General features: G+C 44.4%; 1 protein-coding gene across 1 annotated transcript in view; it reads right to left on the bottom strand.

The window, feature by feature from the left end:
* Positions 1 to 3,272: 3,272 nt before the first annotated feature.
* Positions 3,273 to 24,216, bottom strand: part of dcc (DCC netrin 1 receptor) — a gene marked incomplete at its 5' end in the record, with an annotated part of 148,172 nt that continues 127,228 nt past the window's right edge. Inside the window, 8 exon segments of the mRNA XM_056290895.1 lie at positions 3,273 to 3,362; positions 3,616 to 3,776; positions 7,096 to 7,119; positions 7,764 to 8,099; positions 9,718 to 9,867; positions 16,750 to 16,866; positions 17,177 to 17,400; positions 23,980 to 24,142. Of these exon segments, the coding sequence (XP_056146870.1) occupies positions 3,273 to 3,362; positions 3,616 to 3,776; positions 7,096 to 7,119; positions 7,764 to 8,099; positions 9,718 to 9,867; positions 16,750 to 16,866; positions 17,177 to 17,400; positions 23,980 to 24,142 (1,265 nt within the window).

The following is a 24,216-nucleotide window of genomic DNA, read 5'->3' as shown; positions in this document are numbered from 1 at the left end:
TTTTACCTTTACTCTAGGACTGCTCGGGGCCTCCTGTCTCTAACACGTTTTTCAGAAGTGTTCCAGAACTTGCAGACACCCTTCGGCCGTCCCTTTAATGTCAAAATCCTCAACGCTGATCCAGAAATCCCTCGAGATGTGGACCCCTCGTCCTGACACGCTGACTTGTTTAAACAAAACAGAGGGGACTGGAGAGAGCTGTTCTGTTCCTCAGGGGGTGGAGATGAGTGGAGGTGTCAGTGCAGGGAAGATCTGTTGAGGCGTTTCACCAGATCAGGGTTCTTTAGTCCTGTAGAGTCAGAATCCACGGGGACGGTCCACATTCAACCTCACTTCTAACCCACACACACACACACACACACACACACACACACACCTTTTTTAGGATTTTAGTTTTTTCTTTTTCCTTCTATCAACTCATCACCCAGAGACAGGACAGCAAGAGAGATAGGGGGAGAGAGAGAGGAGAGAGAGAGGAGAGATGGGAGAGAGGACAGAGAGAGGGGGAGAGAGCGCGAGAGAGATAGGAGAGAGCAAGAGAGATGGGAGAGAGGAGAGAGAGGGGGGAGAGAGAGAGCGAGAGAGAGAGCGAGAGAGCAAGAGAGATGGGAGAGAGAGGAGAGAGATAGGAGGAGAGAGAGAGGAGAGAGAGAGAGGAGAGATGGGAGAGAGGACAGAGAGAGGGGGAGAGAGAGAGCGAGAGAGATGGGAGAGAGGAGAGAGAGGGGGGAGAGAGAGAGGAGAGAGCAAGAGAGATGGGAGAGAGAGGAGAGAGAGGGGGAGAGAGAGAGGAGAGAGAGAGAGAGAGAGAGGAGAGAGGGATGGGAGAGAGGACAGAGAGAGGGGGAGAGAGAGAGCGAGAGAGATAGGAGAGAGCAAGAGAGATGGGAGAGAGAGGAGAGAGAGGGGGGAGAGAGAGAGCGAGAGAGATAGGAGAGAGCAAGAGAGATGGGAGAGAGAGGAGAGAGATAGGGGGAGAGAGAGAGGAGAGAGATGGGGGAGAGAGAGAGGAGAGAGAGAGGAGAGATGGGAGAGAGAGGACAGAGAGAGGGGGAGAGAGAGAGCGAGAGAGATAGGAGAGAGCAAGAGAGATGGGAGAGAGAGGAGAGAGAGCGAGAAGACAACAGACAGGACTGTTCTCAAGGAAAATTTTTGGTCAAACTTTGGCTATTAGGATTTCGATGGGGATGTGGCTCCATTAACTGTTTATATATATAGGCATTGGCTGTCAACACACACACACACACACACACCCCACTTGATACTGTGCAAAAGAAATATAAAAATGAAACGAAAATCAAAACAGGAAGTGCTCACAACAGCAGGAGAAAAAACCCAATTAAAATGCATCAAAAAACGCAATGAGATGTCGTCACAGTTCCAGGAAGTTGAGGATGGAGCAGGGCGTAGAAACACCGCAGTAAAAAAAGGAAGGCGGGAGGTAATGAGTTTTTTGTTCTTCATTTGTCATTGACCCTCCTTCCTATTCTGTTGAGTCTTTGTTAAGGTTGTCAAGTGTTCGGGGTTCATTTTGGTGGTTGGAAGGGGGCAGGAGTTGGTGGTGGGGGCGGGGTTAAAGATTCATTCCACCCTTTGAATGGCTTCAACGCCACCCACACGGGGAAGTCGTGTTTTCCGGCAGAACGAGGCTGTTTTAATCCATGCCAGACCAGACTAGAGGAATCCAGACCAGACTAGTTAATCCCAGATCGGACTAGTGGAATCCACACCAGACTAGTTAATCCCAGAATGGACTAGTGGAATCCAGACCAGACAAGTCAATCGCAGACCAGACCAGTAGATTCCAGAGTACAATAGTATAATTTGGATCACACTAGTAGAATCCAGGCCACTCTGGTAGAATCCAGAGTAGACTAGTAGAATCCAGGATACACTAGTAAAATTTAGGACAGACTAGTAGAATCCAGACCAGACAACCAGAATCCTGAGTAGACCAGCAAGAATCCAGACCAGACTGGTCAATCCAAGAAGTTAGTATCCCAAACCAGAATAGTCATATTCCACACCAGACTGGTAGAATCCGGAGTAGACTAATGAAATTTAGACCAGGCTAGCAGAATCCAGAGTAGACTAGTTGATCCCAGACCAGACTAGTGGAATCCACAGTAGACTAATTTATCCCAGACCTGACTAGTAGAATCCAAGATCAGACTAGCAGAATCCAGGGTAGCCTACTTAATCCTACGACAAACTAGTAGTATCCCAGACATTGCTAGTAGAATCCACTGAAGACTAGTAAAATGTTGACGCTAGTAGAATCCCAGACCAGACTAGTAGAATTCAGAATTGACTAGTTGATTCCAGACCAGACTAGCAGAATCCCAGAGAACAGTCGAGTTATCTCAGACCAGACTAGTAGAATACAGACTAGACTAGTCAATTTCAGACCAGACTGGTAGAATTCAGACCAGACCAGTCATTTCCAAACCAGAATAATAGAATTCAGACCAGACTAGTCAATCCCGGACCAGATTAATAGAACCCCAGAGCAAAATAGTTCAACAGTAGAATTTGAGACAAGACCAGTACAATAAACCAGACTAGTCTATTCCAGACAAGACTGGTCAATCTCAGACAAGACTGGTAGAGTCCCAGGCCAGAGGAGACAAACCCTGACCGCACCAGTCAATCCTAGATCAAACTAGTAGAAATAAAACTAGACTAGTAGAATCCGAGACAGGCTAGTCAATCCCAGACCAGATCGGAAAAATTCCAGACCAGACTACTAAATAGAAAAAATAATAATTCTAGACCAGGCTAGTGAAATTCAGACCAGACTAGTCAATTCCATACCAGACGCAAACAAGACTAGTCATTCCCATAACAGACTAGTAGAATCCCAGACCAGGCTAGTAGAATTCAGACCAGACAATCAATCCCAGATCAGAACAGATAATCCCAGATCAGACAGGTAGAATTCCAGACCAGACTAATAGAGTCCATACCAGACCAGTCAACATCAAACATATCCAATCTATCTCTACAAGTTGGTCCAACCCCCTGCCCTCTTCCAGCACCACCTCCACCCCAACACAGAGAGAGAGGGTTGTGGGTTTGACTCAGAGATCAACTTGTTGCAGCTGTAGCAATCCAAAGTTATCTCAGGCCTGTAGGTGGAGTTTTATTTTTAACTGAGGGTGGGGGTTGGGTGGGGGGTTCACTTGGGATCCCAGAACAAACCAGACCAGAACTGCAAGTACTGAGACCAATAACCGGGATGGGCTGGGGGGTAGGTCCCTGTGGGTCATGGATTAGAAGGCGGAGCCGGTGATGGCATTGAGTTGTTTCATTAAGCCCTCCAGACTCGCCATCTGTTCTGAAAGGTCATCCTGTTCGTAGACCTGCAAGACATAAGAATCATATCAAGTTCAGTTATGTTGCTGCTTATCTCCCATGTCTTAAAGGGCTTTACATATCATACCATATTGTGGTACATCATGCTACATGAACATCATATACCCTACTGTATAATAATGTACTGCTATTGCACAACGACAACAATTACTACAACTAATACTACTACTACTTTTAAGTGTGTATGAGAGAGGGTGTTATGTGTGTGTTTGTGTGCGTGTCTGTGTCAGCCCGGCTCACGTTAGCCGCTGTCGTTGTTGGATCGTCTACTGGTTTTGGACCTCCCACTTCCTCTGGGAACTCTGGTGCTGTGGGGACGGACACTGGGAGGAGAGGGGAGCGCGCCTTACCAGCTTGGCCCAGAGAGGCTGTTTTCACCTGGGGTTTCGGGAGGCTCGCACCTGTGGGGGTTTGGGGCAGTGGACGATTTTAAATGAGTTTAATTTTTTCATTTCAATGTATATATGACTGTAGTGCTGAAATTAGTTTAAATTTTTCATTTCAATGTATACTGTAGTGCTGTATGACTGTAGTGCTGTATAACTGTAGTACTCTATGACTGTAGTAATAACTGACTTAAATACTATATAATTGTAGTACTGTATGATGGTATATGACTGTAGCACTGTATGAAACGAGTAAAATAAAATTGTGGTGTGACTGAGACAATGTCACTATACTTCAACACGACTGTAGTTTGTTGTAGAAGTGTGATTCCAGTACATTCAAACTGGAAAAATACCAGGAACAAAACACAAACAAAAAGACAATAAAATAACGTGTAGTTCTATCAGCTATTTCTGTCTTGACTGGGAGCTCCAGGTGGAGGTTAAGGTTAGAGGGAGCGCCAAGGCTTCACTGCAGAGCCCTGAGACTCCAAGCTGGGGGCCAGAGAGAGGCAGCGCTCCCTGAGACAAGCAAACAGTGAAGCTCCATGTTAGCCAGAGGCTAATGTAGCATGGCGGTATTTACAGGAGCTAAAAATAAAACATCACAAAGGATTCCTCACCTCACCCACGGGCACACTGGTAAGAGCACTCGCACACGCTAACGAAACCGCAAGGGCAGGAATAAACACACACACACACACGCACACACACACACACGCACACGCACACACACAAAATAACCATAACAACAACACCAGTTATCAAGGGACGCTATGGAGGCTAGGTTTTGAAGATAGCACCAGCACTGCTGTGGGCAAAATGAAAGCGAGGTCAAGACAAAGGTCAAATGAAGACGGCAGCGGTATGGCGTGAAAACAGATGACCCAAAATCAGAAAGAGTGAGAAAACGTGGGAATTAAATAGAAATACAAAGAGACAGGCATTTTCTTTCACATTAATCAAATTAAATAACATTTTAAATCTTAATCAACTTTGAAACAACTTTTAAAAAAGGATATCAAAATGCAAATTATGTGTTTCCTTTTACTGGGTGAATATGTATTTAATATATATTTTAAATGAACTCATACACTCAGCCGTGTTATTTCCATTCAATCCATATCCATTTTAAAAGAAAAAAAAGATTAAAAAAACAATTTTTGTTTTTTTCCTGCAAATGTGGAAAAAAAATGCAGTTTCACGCAAAAAATGTGCAAAAGGTGAATTCTTAGCTTTTGTTTTCTATTTTCCTTTCTTAACACTAAAATGGGAAATATGAACTAAAATCTGAAAAAAGGGTCAACTTTTAATTCATCTCATCAACACTATCAAAGATAAACAACTGGGGAGGCAATAAGGATTTTAATAAGAATTTAATAATATTTAATAATGATCTAATACCACTACTACTGTCTGCTGCTCCCGTTAGGGGGCGCCACAGCGGACCATCCGTTTCCATCTCTTCATGTCCTCTGCACACCAGCCACCACAATAGTATTTAATGATCAATATTTAATAAATAGATTTAATAAGTATTTCACCTGGTTGGGCACAGGAGGACTTAGTAACAGACTCATTCTGCTTAAAAGCACCATAGAGCGCCACAGGAGGTCATTCCTGGCTGCCATCAAACTTCAGAACTCCTCCCTCAGACTCAGACTGTCAGACACTCTGAGTTAATGGTCATTGGACTGGCCCTGTCGGGTTTTGTTTGTGCTGCGTGTTTTGTGCTATGGTAGTGCAGTATAGATAGGGTGTTATGTGCACCATTCTTGTTGATATATTTTGTTCTTATTTCTAGTTCTTGTTTTATCTTTTATTTCTATTTGTTTCTGTTTTTCTTGTTTCTATTTTCTTACCTTGTATCTTGTTAGTTTTTAGTTATTAGAGCGTGAGCGTCTGTAAGAGAACCTAATTTCCCCTCGGGGATGAATACAGTATTCTGATTCTGATTCTTAGCTTAGTAGCGTGGTCGCTGTAGGCTGTCGTTAACAGCACAGACCTGCCTTTGGGATAAGGTCATCTCAGATTTTGTACATTGTTTGATACCCAATAAACAAGAGTACTGAAAGAGAATATTTTAACGCGTGTACTTGACAAGCAGCCTTGAATAGCCGGACATTTTAAAAGAGAAACCAAGTGTTGAAACCTTACAAACAGCATACATTTGTACAGTTTTTATGAATGGTGTCTGGCTCATATCCTACATTTTTTGTATTATGATTGCTGTGAAGATCTTGTTTTGCAGACAGAGGTAGGCAAACTGCCCACTTTGCAATACAGGGCAACAGGAATATGATGTATGAGACGTGGGCGACTGATCGTCAATGAGCACAAAACTGATGTGTTAGAAGTCTTGGGTGGGTCTAACATGTTGGGAAGACAAGAGAGTAAGACTCCCCATGCCCTTTACTCTTGTGTGCTTAGAGTGATTTTGGTGCATATTACATTTCTGTTTTCATAAAAAAGGGGAATCTACCTCCTATAACCACTTTTCAATATTTCCTCCGTTATCAACAAGGATAAAAAATACTGTGTGCAACGTGAAGGTTTTTTGTTGTTGTTGATTTTTCCCTTTTTCTGCCCAGTTGGACCTGGCCAATCGCCCCGCTCTCATGCCTCCTCTGATACATGTGGAGTTGCCAGCTGCTTCTTTTCTCCTGACAGTGAGGAGTTTAACCAGGGGGACGTAGCGCGTGAGAGGATCACGCTATTCCCCCTAGTTCCCCCTCCCCCCCAAACAGGCACCCCAACCGACCACAGGAGGCGCTAGTGCAGCGACAAGGACACATACCCACATTCGGCTTCCAACCCACAGACAGCCAATTGTGTCTGTAGGGATGCCCGACCAAGCCGGAGGTAACACGGGGATTCGAACCGGCGATCCCCACGTTGGTAGGCAATGGAATAGACCGTCACGCTACTCGGACGCATGCAGGTAAGAGACACGTGCAGTAGTAGTAGTACTAGTAATAGTAGTAGTAGTAGTAGTTTTAGGTAAGAGACACAGATTAGGCTGTAATTCAGTCGACACATCTCTTTACTTTGTTCTGCATTCTCGTGCCCTCATCATGGACTCTTAATAGGTCCTTTATGGACTCATTAAGACTTAATGTAATTTGTTCTAATCCTTGTAGAAATGTAGGCTAAATTTACACTCTTAAATGGTAAACTACATGTGGCGCCTTGCGAGCTGCTACATCGTCTTGAGACACGCCAGCTTTATATCAGAATAGGCTCATTTTAATTTCAAAGTCTTATTAAGAATCCAATACGCTAACAGCATGGTTGTCATTGTATGAGCTGCGAGTTGCAGTAGCAACTGATCCACTGCTGTTTGGGTCATTCAAAGGCACTTCTGGTGTGGGTTTGTGAAGCGGATTTTCTTAATGTTGTCCCATTGTGGGATTTGCACTTGCTAGTGTTTTTACAGTTGCTTTACCCTGTTCTTGTGGTTCTTCTTAGTGGCTCTTTTTGTGTTTTATTATTTTTCAATGTGTTTTTAGATTTGCATCAAAGTATTCCTTTGTGTTTACTGGCCACCATAATGTTTTTCAATATCCTTATTATCTCCCTCTGGTAACTCGATTGTGGAGATGAGATGAGATTAAAAACCAGTTTCAGTTTTTGGTTTCCTAACCCTAACAATCATTTCACGTTTTAACGTTGAAAAGGAAAATGGAAAACGAGGAAAAGGTAAGAGTCCATGTTGTGCACACATATCTGGCATGGAGCCATGTGAGTTTTTTTTTAAGAAGCAGAAAAAAATGTAAACCAACTTTTCATTTTCTGTTTCTGGATTTCAAAATGTACATGAACTGAATGAGAGGTACATGGATTTAAACTTTATATGTATATTCTGAAAAAATACAAAACAACCTTTTTTTTAAGCAATATGAACCATTAGAAGAACCAAATATCTATTAAAAAAAGTATTTTTTACTCAATCAAGTAACCCCACAGGGATAAACCCAAATACAGGCAAGATTACATACTTACCGTAGACCTTGGGCTCCAAGGGGCCCATTGGTGGAGGCAGCAGGGGCCCTGCGAAGCTCCGTAGAGGGTGGGTGGGGCGGACACAGGCAGTGGGAATGGTACGACTCCCACCTGACAAAGACGCCCCTACCTGGTCCTCCACCACTGACGATGAACCAGGGACCCCCGGCACCGCCCCAACCCCAGGCACGAGCTCTGTTGGCTGTGTAGAGGAGCCCGGGAGGATGGGTGTGGGTGCTGGTTGTGTGGGGGGCAGTTGGGTTTGGTGGAGGGTTTGGTGGGGGTTTTGTTGAGTGGGGGTGGGGTTTGCGGAGGTTTCTGATGTTAGAGATGTCACTGGGGAAAGAGAGAGAGAGAAAGATGCAACAATAACTGCTTATTATTGTAATAATTTCATTTCCTAGCTTTAACTAAAAAAAAAAATCACTCAACAGTATTTAGCTGTGGACTTCCGATGGCGTGATGAATAGGTAGGTGGAAGATTTTAGGACTCCCTGCCAGTTGAATGATTCGATAAAACAACGGTGTTTTTGTATCTACAGAACCCATTTTGTTCAGTTGGGAACACCCATTCATTCTGGCAGCAGTTTTTTACTACTACGTCTTTTTAAGTACTACATTATAAGTACACACTACTTCCTCGGGTAGTCACTACTGACTATGATGAAATAAATGATACATTTCATAATTTTTATTCAAAACTTGATGCTTCTGAACCCCTGAGGATCCATCAGTAATGGATTCTTTTTTCCAAAAACTTGAAATCCCCTCCGTTGATGTGAATGTCAAAGACGGACTTGAGGAGCCCGTCTCCAAAACTGAAATAAAGCAACCGGACCCAAGCAGAGTGGCAAGTCTCCGGGGCCAGATGGTTTCCCAACCGAATTTCGTAAGAAACGTTTCAATGCTTCTTTCCCCATTACTGACTGAAATGTTTGGCAAATCATTCAGCGCTCACTCTCTCCCTCCATCATTATGTGAGGCTCAATTTCTATATTGCTCAAGCAGGGTAAGAACCCCCTTGATTGTGTATCTTACTGACCTATCTCACTACTTAATACTGATGTGAGGATGCTGGCTAAAGCCCGGGCTCACCGTTTACACAGTGCTTCCAGTTATAATTTCCCAGACCAGAGTGGATTTGTCAAAAACAGGCACCATTTTTAATCTTCATCGTCTTTTTAACATTCTTTATTCTAAGCCTTCTCAGACCCCAGAGGTGGTATCAGTTTTTTTCCTTTTTTTCCTCCTCTTTCTCCCCAATTGTATCTGGGCAATTACCCTACTCTTCTGAGCTGTCTCGGTCGCTACTCCACCCCCTCTGCCAATCTGGGGAGGGCTGCAGACTACCACGTCTCCTCTGATACATGTGGCGTCACCAGCCGCTTCTTTTCACCTGACTGGCTGATCGGTGCATACATATCATGGTAACAGAGAATACTGGTTTCTGATTGGCTGGCAGGTGTGTATTAAACCCGTATAATGTACATGTATTTTGAGTCAAGTTTGACTGCGATTTTAAATTCATATGCTGGACACCAAGGGCCTCATTTATCAATTGTTACTATGGGCAAATTTGTGCGTACACACCCATGGGATTTTTTAGCCCTCAGGATTGTCTGACATCAGAGCAAAGCATGATGGTTATTTGTAATTCCTTCCTCCTAACATCTATTGTCTACCCCTTGCAACGAGTAATCACCCAGGCCTGCAAAGACATCAGTGTTAGCCAGTCAGTGTCTAAATTCAGGGGTGACCCAGGTTCTACAGTGGTCTCTGACACAAACGTCAGGGCTAAAAAAAATCCCATGGGTGTGTACGCACAAATTTGCCCATAGTAACGACTGATACATGAGGCCCCTGGTCTCCGTGTAACCATAGGAACACACTGAATCAGAAGCAAAATAAAATCCCACCAAGATAAAAACATGAATATAATTGTTTATCATGTTACCTGGTGTGTATCCTCTGTCGACGGACAGACTGGGGAAGGGCATGGCTCTCAGGGTGAACTGGTTATGGGTGTAACCACAGGTAGGACTGGGAATGATACCCGGGTACTGGGAGGAGTCTAGTGTTGCCACTGGGATGGCACTCACCACCGCTGAAAACATTTAATAAATACATGATTATTTAAAGATAATGTGTTTACAGTCAGCCAAAGAGTATTACCGTCAGTATGTCAGTCAGTCATGGCTGGAGAAAGCGTTATGAACTATGCCGTCAACTTAGGAAGTTATTTCATAAAACTGTCCAACTGTGAGTCAAGAAGTCATTCAGTCACAGTAATATTTATAAATTACTAGCTAAACCAACCCTTAGGCTAAAAGGTAACAACAGTCAGCAAGAACAGAAAGACAGCAAGGACAGCAGTACATGAGTGCTGCAGACGGTCAAGACAAAAACAACAGTTAATTAGTTTAAGTCAGTCAGCCAGTCAGTAAGTTAAAATATATATCAGTCAGTCACCAAACTAATCAGTCAGTGGTGTAATCTGGTTTAGCCTTTGATGGGGGTTTAAGAGTGGAAAGTGCCCAAAATGTGCCATTATTTGTTTAACACTAAATGAACTGAATGGCTGACAGGTTTTTACAACGTATGCACGTTGTAAAAACTGTGCATAAGATACTTTTCATCTGAGGTGCAGACTAGCTGTAAGGTTTCTGTATTTTCTCTCAAATGATCACAAAAGATTACAGAGAACCAACCATATGAGGTAATGACGTGACGATATTGTGTACACAATGACAGGTAATACTGTGGTCAGTGTATATATCGCTTCATGTCAGGAGACAGTACAGTAATTTCTATAACATCTCCATTATTGCTGATAGGGAAGAATGTTTAAGAGAACACAACTTTCGCTACAGCGAGGCACTATCAGGCAACATACCGCGTCATTTCAAGAAATGGTTGAACTGAAGACACGAGTTTACTGGGCGTCCCGAATACTAACGGTTCCAATTTACTGCATGTGTTCACGCGTGAGCTTTGTCGACACTATCCTCAGTCTCCGTGTGTTTATAACCAGGTCTCAGCAGTACGCCGCTGGTCTTGTCCTGCCCACCAGAATGTTCTAGACTTTCTGAACACATCACACCATTCTAACCTTCTGGTTGTATGTATGTTTGAGTACATGTATGCCCAATGTTGTGCACCTGTCCCCCTCACTCTCCGTTTCTCTCTCTCTCCCTCCCTCCCTCCCTCCCTCCCTCTCTCCTTTTCTGTCTCCCCCCCATTTTCTCCCCTTTTTGCTCTCTCTCTCTCCGTCTCTTCCCCCTCTTCCCCCTCTCTCATTTTATCTCTGTTTTTCTGTCTCTCCCTCTCCCCCTCACCTTTTCTCTCTCACTGTATCTCCATCCCTCTCTCCCCCCGTCTCTCCCCTTGTTCGCTCTCTCTCCCTCTCCCCCCTCTGTCTCTCCCCTTTTCTCTTTGTCTCTCCCTCCCTTTGTCTTTCTCTCTTCTCCCTCCCCTTTACTCTCTCCGTCTCTCCCTCTCTGTCTCTCTTCTCCCTCTCCTTTTCACGCTCTTTCTCAAATTCACATGGCTTTACTGGCATGATGTAACACAGTACTTATTGCCAAAGCAAGCATTAGAAAACAAAGTAGAGCAAAGAAACATAGTAACAAACAAAACAAATGTGACCAAATGTAACAGCAACACCGTGTGTCAGGTGTCTGTCCCTCACTTTACGGCAGGCAGCAACATAGACTGCTGCTGTCTCACAGCTGCCTGGTCTTCTGCTAGTAGGACATCTTCCATCTTTACGTGGCACCCACCATTCTGTACTACGCCTAGCTTGCTGTAACTCACCTCAGACTGTGCGTCTCACTATGACACGAGTATGACATGACTCAAACAGAAGAAGATGACAACGTGCAGTTCAGGTAAATATATATTTTAAAAAAACTTAAAGTAGAAAGAAGTAGAAAACATAAATAATGGCACAACTCTTGCAAACCATCCCACACGGTGAGCAGACTGTGTAATTACATCCAAGTGCGTGCTGGGTCTACTGCCTCTATCTCTGGGCATGAACAAAGACTTCCAAGTGCTTGTTTTTGCTGCTTAGTCATTTGCTTCTTTCTTGCCACCCTCCCCCCCCCTCTACCAACTTACACTGCTGTTGTTTCTGTTTAATAACGAAGTAGAAAGCTCTGGAAAACTCAAAAGCAATCTGCATTTTCAACTGCGTCATCCGCAAAGCTAACTCTAACAAAAATATAATTTCCAGAATGTTCACTGTGATGGATTATCTTTCTCAAACTAGTTTAAAGTCTGTAACTTGAGTGACAGAACTTGCTGGAGTAAATGAAAACCTACATCAACATGTAAGTATGAAAGCATGACGAAACACTTGAAAACATGAGAGATAGTTGCTGGAATACTAGACAGTTTAAACTACACTAAGGGCTCTTTGCCATACGACTATCCATCCATCCATTATCCAAACCACTTATCCTGCTCTCAGGGTCACGGGGATGCTGGAGTCTATCCCAGCAGTCGTTGGGCGGCAGGCAGGGAGACACCCTGTACAGGCCGCCAGGCCATCTCACACACACACACACACACTTTCATACCTAGGGGCAATTTAGTACAGCCAATTCACCTGACCTACATGTCTTTGGACTGTGGGGAGAAACCGGAGCACCCGGAGGAAACCCACGCAGACACGGGAAGAACATGCAAACTCCACACAGAGGACGACCCCCAAAGTTGGACTACCCCGGGGCTCGAACCCAGAACCTTCTTGCTGTGAGGCGACCGCGCTAACCACTGCACCACCATGCCACCGCCATACTACTAGTTAAAAAAAACAAAAAAAACAAATAAAGACATAGTAGTTGATCTGCCGACGAATTATATAGTTACACATAGGGATATCTGGAATAACAAAATGATGTGAAATTCACATACCATGATCAGTAATAGTTCCATTAATCAAAGGTTTACATACCACTCACTTTACTGTGCAATATCATATCCTTCCACCAGGGGGTAGTCTTGCTTACAAAAAAACCCATTCTTGTGTTCCAGACACTGTGAAGTTTCACCCAAGCAGTCAGTAAATTTAAAAAAAAAAAAAAAAAGAAAGTCAGTAAAAATAGCGTTAAATAAATATAAAAGAGTGTCCTCTACTCTATCAGTGAAGAGAGGGAATAGTTTGACTTTTGACCTGGACAGGCTGAAGGCGGTTAATCACACACACACACACACGCACACACACGCTCACACACGCTCACAGAGTAATGAGATCTATATCTTCTAAATGAGTTTGGACTGTGAAGCGAGAGGGAGACAGAAAGAAAGGAAATGAGTGTGCCTCACTTCATTGTTTGTAGGAGACAGAATAGTGTGATTTTCTTTCAGTGATTGCCAGTATTTATAATAATAATAATCACTACATTTACACAGTGCTTTTCCTGACACCCAAAAGGGGGTAACTCACTTCACCCACCACCAATGTGTAGCACCACCTGGGTGATGCACGGCAGCCATTTTGCGCCAGAACCCTCACCACACATCAGCTTGAGGTGGAGAGGGAGGAATAACTGAGCCACTTCCACGGGGGGATGATTAAGGGTGGCCAGAGGTAGAGAGGCAGGTTGGGAATTTTGCCAGGGCACGAGGAACCCCCTACTCTTTGCGATAAGTGCCATGGGCTCTTTAATGATGACAGTGAATCAGGTTTAATGTCTTATCCGAAGGACGGTATCTCCTACAGCACAGTGTCTCCGTCATTGCATTGGGATTTTGATATTTGTTGTTTTTATTAGGACCACAGGGAAGACTGCTCTCTAATGGCCCACCAACACCACTTCCGGCAGGAACTCCGTTTTCCTGGGAGGTCTCCCTTCCAATTACTAGCCAAGTCCATACCTGCTTAGCTTCCAACATTTGGCAGAGCCAGGTATGGCTGTTTGTATATTTGTTTCTCTTTGTGTGTCTTTTCTGTGGATTGTCACCTTGTCGTGGTGGAGAAACTTGTGTGGTCCTGAGATTCTGAGAGCAGTGCCATCTGGAGCTATGCTAATGGCAAGGTCACCCATGGCGGTAAGGTCAAGGGGGAGGTCCCTGACAAAGAGCAAGCCTACCAAGACCTCAACGGTGAAACAGACAGAGGATGATGGCTGACTTTAGGGAAGCATCACAATGGCTGGGAAGGCGGATGAAGGCTGCAGCAGAAATGGGTCCCCAGTCGTCTTGGATTCCATGCCAATGGATCCTGACCCAGATCTGTTAAGGACCGTGTGGTGGCTGTCTGTGCACCAGTCTCCCCACATTAAACAAAATCACGCACAAGCGTCCTCCATAAAGCGAATCCACCCTAACATCCCGGATTAAGTCCTATGGCGACGGGCAAGTGGCAACAGGGGCAGGATCGTGAGATCCTGAAGCCCCTAGTCATGAGCTGGCTGATCAGGAAGTGGGTGTTAGATTCAGTTGTTGGGCTTTTGGAACAAGGTAGAAAGAGCCCTCCGGTAGCTGCACCCACGACTGAGCAGCCCTCTTAAGGATCCACTCTGCTCACCCCACATGGGGAAGGGGCTAGAAAAGGTGCCCTAAAAATAGCCTACCTCAAACCTCCAGACTGAATTACTGCATCCAGAGGGATTGCCACATGCGGGCGTTTGTTTTCTGCCATGGAGGCCTTCAATGGTCAGATCATGACCCAACATGCCAAAAATATTTTCCAAAGGATTTGACTCTGGCCCTTGTAAACTAGGCTACACATTCACCCACATTTATATAAAAATATGATGTTGTTTATAAGTTAAAAAACTCAAAAACAAAAAGGAAGTTTACATGTTTTAAAATGGAGTTCAACGTAGTCTAAGATATGCATGATTCATTATCTATCTAATAACCTTGTTCTGTCCTACTATTATTATTAAGCCAGAAAGACACAAGATAGTTTAAAGGTCCATTAAAACCCTGATTTGTCCATGACGACTGATTTTCAATATGGTGAAGAGTCTGCAGATGCAAATGCGGTCAATGCAAAACAAGTCACTAGGTACGTGTTATTAAGTGATGTTTGGAGGTTTAAAGTTCAAATCGCTCACATCCCCATCGAGTGATCAACTAGTCGGAGCCGTCACCATACAATCAAATATGTTTGATTTTTATGACCGAGGTCTGGACGAGTCTAAATTTATTAGCATGGGTTTGTTCCTCTATGACCGCAGTCATAAGCACTGTTTGTCGACGACTGTAATCTGTGAAAGTCAGTTGTTAAATGTGTGATGCCGATTCTTTCCCCAGTCCATTAGGACTTCTTCTAGTCTGTTCCTGGCTTAAGCTTACGTCATGAGTTCAAGATATTCCTTTATCTGGCAAACAGCTCTATAACAGTTGATGGCAATAACTAGATAACAGGAAAACATAGTTGAAATTTGCCAGAAGAACTTATTTTTCCACATTCCCAAGATCCTGGTGTTATGTTGCTTTAGATATTCAGTAAACGATGTTAGCTTTCTTATAATCACGATTTTAGGACTTCACTAGCTACCCGAAACTTTTAGCACCTTTTCATCACCACCAAAACTTTCTGTTTAGCAGTGTAAAATCTAATCTAGATCAAGTTTCAACTTGTGTGAGAATTACATGCTGAACACCAGGATGCAAAATTTGCAACTACACACAAATGTGCCTTTTCTTGTTGTTTGGTTCCTGAGTACAGTGAACCAAATCTGCTACTGAATATTTTCTTAGCAGGAATATTTGATTTGATGACACTATTTTTAAGTCATTGTGTTTTTAAATGACTGAACATTTTATCATCAAACCACTGCTTTGTAAAAGAAATGTCTTCCTACGGAGGAAGCCCTTGTACCTGATTTTATGTCATATCTCAAACTCCTTGACCAGATAATATAGAGAAACACTGTTTTGTGCGTGTGTGCTAATGTGTACATACATCTCCATGTGTGTTGGAAATCTGTGTATGTAAATGTGTTTTTGTGACCTAAGGAAGCGCCTCTGTCTGTTATGGACACACTCCTCCCCAACGCAAAAACAAGATAAATGGTTCACTCACTGTGTTAAGTGAAACATAATTTACATAGTAACACTGTTTATAGTGATGATTTAGTTTGATACTGTTTAAAGGGGAAAATTATATACATTTAAAAAAATTTTTTTTTGAATCTGATATACGTTATTAATCCCCGTGGGGAAATTGCGCTCTGCATTTAACCCATCCTAGCTGTGTAGCAAAGAGCAGTGGGATGCCGCCATGCAGCGCCCGGGGACCAACTCCAGCTCGTTTTCGTGACTGCTTTCTCACTTCTTGGAGATGGTAAGGTGTTTCTGCAAGAGAAGGAGCTGATCTACATGTTGCGGAGTGAGGCAGCTCCTTTGTGCAGTAACGATATTACCAGCGGGTGAGAACAGTCTCTCAGAAGGCACACCGCTTCCGAGGACACAGAGGTACCGCTTTGCTTGAGAGCTGCTTGTGAGGCCAAGTTTAGTATGTGCGCAAAACATATGCAACAGCTAAATCAATTGCACAGCATGGACCATATTTGTAGCATTGTCCGTTGTGATGACTGGGTCTTTGTTTGTAAGCGATTGATTCTGAATCGGGAGATCGATTTTTTTGAACCCAGCCCTAGTTAGCCACCCCTGTGCTAGAGTACAAAAGGACATTGAAGATGTGTTGTAAGGCAGTGTCCTTATTGTCCAAAACACACACACACACACACACACACACACACACACACACAGAAAGTACAGAGCGGAATCTACCTTCCACCCTACCCAAATTTACCCACAATCCTCCTCTTTCCTACTATCACTATTTCATCTGCTGAAATTTCCTTCTCCTTCCACTCTGTCTAAGAAATCATTGAGGATAATTGTCTGTGCATGTGTGTGAATGTAAAACCTCTGCTTCAAGAAACAGACAGATTAATACATAAATAGATTATAACAGATATCTTAATAGAACAAGGCAGAATAGAAAAACAAATGTGTTACTTACGAGTGTTACTCGGTTGCGAGTCCATGGGGATCATCATTTTGCTGCGTGTCGGCCTGCGTGCAGCCAGGGAGCGCTCCAAAGTGGATATGCTGCTGGAGACCTCGTCACCATCTGCTCCTACAGAAAGAGAGGAAGAGGAGAGAAAGAGAGGTGGAAGTAGAAGAAGAAGAACAGAGAAACGGTGATTGAAGATATGGTGGCCATGTTCTTCTCTGTTAATGTGTCTATCTGTATATCTGTCTTCCTGCCACTTTCTATTAGTTTTGCATTCTAAAATTGAACAAAAATAGCCAAAAAACAAAATAACCTGAAGACATTATTTAATTAATAAATACAGAGATTCATGAACAAATAATAACCAAATTAACAATTAAAGACACTTAGACAATTAAATTCCACCCACTAATCAGCAAAAAACAAGCTCTACCTGAGTGACTGCTCTTGCTACCCATCTGGCTCTCTGACTGGCTGTGCGCGACCTGAGGGAGGTCCTGACAGGCCTGGATGGGCGAATCACGTCCTGAGGGGGTGGTGCTAGGAGCCTTCTCCATGGTCTTCATCTCCACCTCCTCATGGTGGATCCACAGGTCTGGGGGGCGGAGCTCTTTCTGGCTTCCTTTTCTCTTACTAGTGCTGTGAGTTGCTCTCTTCCTGTTGAACCAATGGAGAAAGGGTTATTAATATGAAAAGGATTGCATTGTTTTCCTCCATTAGCTGTACTGAATTCTAGATGATGAGATGGATCCGCATGTCCAGTATGAAGGATGGATGACTGTTAAAATTAAACCAACCTATGTACTACGTGTGTGGTGAGTATGAATTAGAGATAGACTTCAAAAAATCCAAACTATTCTTTTAAATGCCTCATTGACTAGTTAATGTGACCAAGCCACTGGGGATGCACAAGCCAGTGTATTCTTACTGCCGGTCTCAAGCCCAGATAAATGGGGAGGGCTGTGTCTGGCATAAAACCTTTGCCAAATCTAATATGCGGATCATAAATCAGATTTCCATGCTGGATTGGTCGAGACTGGGGTTACTAAGGAATGCCCCCAGTGCTGTTGACCAGCAGGTTGCTGGTGGAAACTGTGGTACTGTTGGGTGAAGAAGTCAAAGGTGGGTGAGAATGGCAGAGCTAGGATCCTGTGGGAGTTCAAATTCCAGACTGACAAGCAAGTGCTGGCTAACCAACCAGACATTGTGGTGGTCGACAAGGAACAGAAGACAGCAGTAGTGATCGATGTAGCAATCCCGAGCAACAGCAACATCAGAAAGAAAGAGCACGAGAAGCTAGAGAAATACCAAAGGCTGAAGGAAGAACTAGATCGAATGTGGAAGGTGAAATCTACAGTAGTCCCAGTGGAAAAAGGAGCACTAGGGACTGTGAAACCCAAAATGGTAGAGTGGCTCCAGCATATTCCAGGAACAACATCTGAGGTCTCTGTCCAAAAAGGTGCAGTCTTAGGAACAGCTAGGATACTGTGCGAAACCCTCAAACTCCCAGGCTTCTGATAGAGGACGCAAGCTCGAGGAAGACACACACCACTCGAAAAAGGGTGAGAGGGAGAGAGAGAGAGAGTGTGTGTGTGTGTGCATACACACACACACACACACACACACACACACACACACACACACACACACACACACACACACACACACACACACACACACACACACACATACAGTTAAGGTCAAAATTATTAGCCCACAAGGAACTATGGAACATTTCCCTACAATTCTGCCCAATGTTTGCATCACCCATAAAACTTTACATAGTAAAACATCAATCAATGTTAAGGGCCCTATTTGGTACATTTTGGAATGTAAAATAAATCTTCAGGTTTGCTTTACACCAAATGTAGTGAAAATTGAGGTGGTCAAAATTATTAGCCCTCATGTAATTATTTTTTCTTTCAAAACACTCCTGACCAATCAATCAACTTTCAAACCACACCTGAGCAACCAATCAGCATTGGACTTTACTTAAGGGACTCCCATCAACAGGGCTAGTGGCACTTGAACACTTGATTGAGAGGGACTACTCAAATTCTTGGTAAGAAGTAAATTCATCATGCCAAAAAGTAAAGAAATCAGCCTGGAACTCAGAAAGAAGATAATGGATGCCTACTTAAGGGGGAAGGCTATACTGCCATTTCCAAGCGTTTCACAGTGTCTAGAACAGCTGTACATTGCATCATTGCAAAGCACAAGGAGACAAATTGTGTTAGAAACAAACCTGGGCGTGGTCGAAAGTGCAAGATTTCAAAAACTTTGGAGAGGAAAATAGTCAGAGATGTCAACAACAATCCTCGGATCGCTGCCAAGATGATTGTTGCTGAACTGGCCTCTTCTGGACTTGATGTTTCAAGGAAGACTGTTGTGAGGGCTCTTCATCGTGGTGGGCTTCGAGGTCATGGTCCAAGAAAAACTCAATTTCTCACACAGCGGCACATTAAAGCCAGACTGAAGTTTGCCTGTGAATGAGCATGAGTTTTGGAAGGCTGTCCTTTGGTCTGATGAGACTAAACTGGATGTTGCTTTTGTTTGGCGAAGGAAGGGAGAGGCCTTCAACCCTAAAAACACAGTTGCCAGAGTTAAACATGGTGGTGGAAGCATAATGCTGTGGAGCTGTTTTGCTGCTTCAGGCACAGGGAACCTTGTTCGGGTGCATGGGATCATGAAGAAAGAAGATTATTTTGACATTTTGAAGGATAATGTAAAGAAATCTGCTGCCAATCTAGTTTTAGGTCGCTGCTGGGTTTTCCAGCAAGACAATGACCCGAAGCATACACAAGGTCCTGGAGTGGTCCTCTCAGAGCCCAGATCTCAATACTATTGAGAATCTGTGGCAGGAGCGCAAGGTTAATGTCCATGCTCGAAAACCACGCAATTTGGATGAGCTGGAACAATTTGCCATGGAAGAATGGGCTAAGATCCCTCAAGAGACATGTGCCAACCTACTTAGGAACTACCATAAGAGGTTGTTGTCAGTTGTGAGTCAGAAAGGTTCCACTATTGACTATTAATTGTCAGAGGGCTAATAATTTTGGCCTTGCCATTTTTGTTTTTTCTTGTTTCAATTCAGCACATCAGTAAAATATCTTAATCAAGCTTAGTGGGGATTTTGTCTTTGTTCTTTTGGAAGCAATTAAACTATAAACACCTTTGGTTATGGTCATTTCCATGGAAAAGTTAAGAGTTTTGTTTGATTTCATAAAGGGGGCTAATAATTTTGACCTTAACTGTGTGTGTGTGTGCGCGCGCGTGTGTGTGTGTGTGGATATAGGATTTATCTTCTCCTGGATCGCCCCCTTGTCGTGGTGGAGAAGCTTGCGGGTCCTAATGATCCCAAGAGTTATGCCGTCGGGAGCTTGGCTCCTGGTAGGGTCACCCAAGGTGGATAGGTCAAGGGGGAGGCGCCAAACAAAGCGCGATCCAACAAAGACCTCAAAAGTGGAACTGGTGGAAGATGTGTTCAGGTCACAATGCCAGTGAAAGCGGATGAAGGCTGCAACAGAGGGTGGTCCTCAATTGTCTTGGTTTTCCGTGCCATTGGATTCTGGCCACCCCCTGCCAAGGACCATGTGGTGGCTGCAGGCGCTTCAGCTTCTCCATGTAAAAAGCTATCACATGCAGGCATCTTCCCACAAGGATCAACCCATAAACATCCAGGGTCAAAGCCCTGTGGCGATCAGGAAGAGGTGACGGGGAAAGGACAGCAAAGTCTGGCAGCCCCTAGCCACGATCTGGCACACAGGTGGTGGGCGTATGATCAGTCACTAAGCCCTGGGACTGAGGCAGGGGGACCTCTCAGTTGCTGCACTCACACCTGAGCAGCCCTATTTAGGATCTGCTCTGCTCATCCCTGTTGGGGATGGGGCTAGAAAAGATGTCCCAAACAGCCCGCCTCATGCCGCCTGTCTGGACCACTGCATACAGAGGGATCACCACCATGCAGTCACAAACTCATATATTTTGGAGCCTAGAACATACAAACCCTCATGGACAATCAATCCAGCAGTTGACGTGAACGGCGTACTGCTATCATCACCCAAGAACTGAGAAAATTCCGGACTGATATTTCCGCACTCTCTAAAACCTGATTGGCCAACCAAGGGCAGTTGAGGAGAAGGGTGGTTATACTTTTTTTCTGGAAAGGACAAGCAGCTGATGAGCTGAGGATCCAAGGTGTGGGCTTTGCCATCAAAACAACCTCATTTGTCACCTTGCTGAGCTTCCTCTGGGCATCAATGAACGCCTGATAACAATACGACTGGCGCTTGTAAATAACCGAAGCATCACTGTCATTAGTGCATATGTGCCAACATTTGACTCACAAGATGAAGTAAAGGAGACCTTCTATGCCAACCTGGATAATGTTCTCACCAAAGTCCTCAAGGAAGAGTTGGAAACACAAGCTCAAATGGCATGCTGCTGTTAAAACCATGCTTAGAACACAGCCTACTCACCACCAACACACTCTTCTGCCAGAAGAACAAATTTAAAACAACCTGGAGGCACCCCCGTTCTAACATTTGGCACCTCATTGACAACAGTATCATCCGTCAAAGAGACCGACACGAGGTACTTAATGGCAGAGTGATGATCAATACAGATGACTGCTGGACTGATCACTGCCTTATCCGCTCCACCCCGTCCATCCAACTTCACCAGAAAAGAAGGGTGTAGAAAAAGCAGTGCTGCCCAAAGCTCAACCTTGAAAAACTTACTGATACCTCCTCTCATCAATATTTCCAGGCCATGTTCAGTACATCAATGCCCAAACAGTATCCGGATGATAATGAAAGCCACTGGGATATGCTTAGGACTGCAATCACTGGCACCTGTAAAATCACTCTTGGACATAAGAAGACCCACAAAGATTGGTTTGATGAGAATGATCTGGAAATCCAACAGTTAATCAGCATCAAGAGGCAAGCCTTAGGATCTGGCAGAATGATATCAACTGCCAAAACAAACAAGCTGCCCATGCAAGAGCAAGGTCAGCCATCCAGTGTCGGGTCAGGGAACTGAAGAACCAGTGATGGACGAAGAAGGCCCTTGAGATCCAGCACCTTACAGATGCAGGGGATACCAGAGGCTTCTTCAATACTACTAAAGCAATATACAGTCCCAGCCACCCCCGTCTAACCCCCCTTCACTCCAAAGATGGGCACACACTGCTGACAATGAGTCAATCAAAGAGAGGTGGAAAGAGCACCACCAGGACCTTTTAAACCGGGACTCTAGCCCTGAGATGGATGCCCTCCAGCAACTCCCTCAACAAACTAGAGGAGGACATGGCAGCACCACCTAATCCAAGAGAAGTCCAGGATGCCATAAGGAAGATGAAAATCAACAAGGTTGCTGGTCTTGATGGAATACCGGCAGAAGTACCAACGGCAGGTGGACCTTTGCTCTTCAGACACAGTATCCATGCCCTGCTACTTAAAATATGGGAAAAAGAGGAAATATCTCCACAACTTTGAGACAAACTCATTGTCTTTATCTTTAAGAAATGGGAAAAAGCTGAGTGCAGAAACTACTGTGGCATTTCCCTGCTTTCCACCACAGGGAAAGACCTGGCTAGGGTCTTGGTCAACAGACTCCTCCGAATATCAGAGGATATTCTACCAGAATCCCAGAGCAGTTTTTGTCCTAACAGAGGCACCATGGACATGATTTTTACTGCTCGCCAACTCCAAGAAAAAGCCCAGGAACCAGAATCAATCATTGTACATAGCCTTCATAGACTTAACCAAAGCTTTTGACTCCATAAACCACCAGGCCCTCTGGCTAGTTCTGTCAAAAATAGGCTGCCCTGACGTATATATCAGAGTACTATGACTACTACATAATAATATGTCAGGTAGAGTACTCAGCAGTTATGGAGACGAGACAGAGTCCTTCAAGGTCCACACAGGAGTTAAACAAGGCTGTGTCATTGCCCCAACCCTGTTCTCTATCTTCTTTGCCACCGTCCTCCACGTCATGGGTCCCAAATCTGCCTCAGAGAGTCAAAATCATGTACAGAACTGATGGGAATCTTCTGAATATTAACAGATTCTGGGCTAAAGGTAAAACCCCCACCACATCCATCATAGAGCTGCAGTATGCCGATGACAACGCCTTAGTGTCCCTCATAGAAGAGGAACTACAGAGCATACTGAATGCCTTTGCAAAGGCATACAAGCAGATTGGCCTGGCAATTAACATAAAAAAGACCCATATCCTCTAGCAAACCCCACCCAACAGAAATATGCAAGCTCTGCCCCCATCCATCTCTGTAGACAACACCAGACTCGAAAACATGGATCAGTTCCCATATCTTGGCATCCTTCTCTCCCCCAAAGCCAACATTGACAATGAAATACAACATCGTCTCAGTTGTACCAGCCGGGCCCTATCAAGACTGAGTAAAAGCGTTTTTGAAAACTGCGACTTTCCGACCAGAACAAAAATTTTGGTGTACAAAGCAGTAGTTCTGCCCACCCTACAGGTCAGAAACCTAAACAACATATAGCAGGCACCTGAAGGCACTCAAGGCATACCAATAACGATGCCTCAGTGAGACCCTCAAGATCAGCTGCGAGGATAAGCGCACCAACTTCAGTTTCCTCAAGGAGGCCAACATGCCTACTATAACTTCGAATATTGCACATCAGCTGAGATGGACAGGCCATGTCCTCCACATGTCTGACTCTTGCCCCCCGAAACAAGTCCTTTAGTCTCAGCTCGTGACAGTACGCCATGCCCCAGGAGGACAAAAGAAGCGATATAAAGATAACATCAAGGCCCACATCAAAAGGTTTGGCATCGACCTTAATACCTGGGAACCAGCAGCAAAAAACAGGGAGTCCTGGAGACTGTCTGTCCGTGAGGGTGCTGGGTGCTACAACTATGACCTCCTCCACTGTGCTGCTGAGAACAAGCGCATACTCAGAGAGGAGCGAGTTACCAGAAAAGCCCAAACCACATCCTCAATCACTTCTTCACACCCTTGCCCACACTGCCCCAAAATATGCGGCTCCAGGATTGGCCCTATGCCCAACTGAAGACCCACAAGGACCTAGAAGGAGGACAGTCATACTCGACCCCGAGTGAACGCCGTTGATGATGATAGGATATAGACAGATGGACAGACAGACACACCCGTATAGATAGCTTAAACTTAGAAACAGATAGGTAGATAGACAGAGAGGCAGACAGGTAGACAGACAGTCTTACTTCCTCTGTTGTGCTGATGATCTCCGGGTGCAGATGAGTGCTACTATGACGACCACCACCACGGTAACTGCTCCAACAGAGACAACGATTATGACCAGGAGGTTGCTGTTTTTCTGGGGTGTGGCACTACCATGAGGAGGACGCATCTGGCCAATCGGAGACTCTGGAATGCACCAAACCAGGAAGTGGGATCAAAAACTTGTTGCATACACAAAAACCAAGATGTGAGTGTTAAAA

Source organism: Lampris incognitus, chromosome 12 (genome assembly GCF_029633865.1).
Source record: "Lampris incognitus isolate fLamInc1 chromosome 12, fLamInc1.hap2, whole genome shotgun sequence".
NCBI classification, from domain to species: Eukaryota; Metazoa; Chordata; class Actinopteri; order Lampriformes; family Lampridae; genus Lampris; species Lampris incognitus.
Note: the sequence above shows the minus strand (reverse complement) of the source record. Positions and strands in the feature narration are given on the sequence as shown.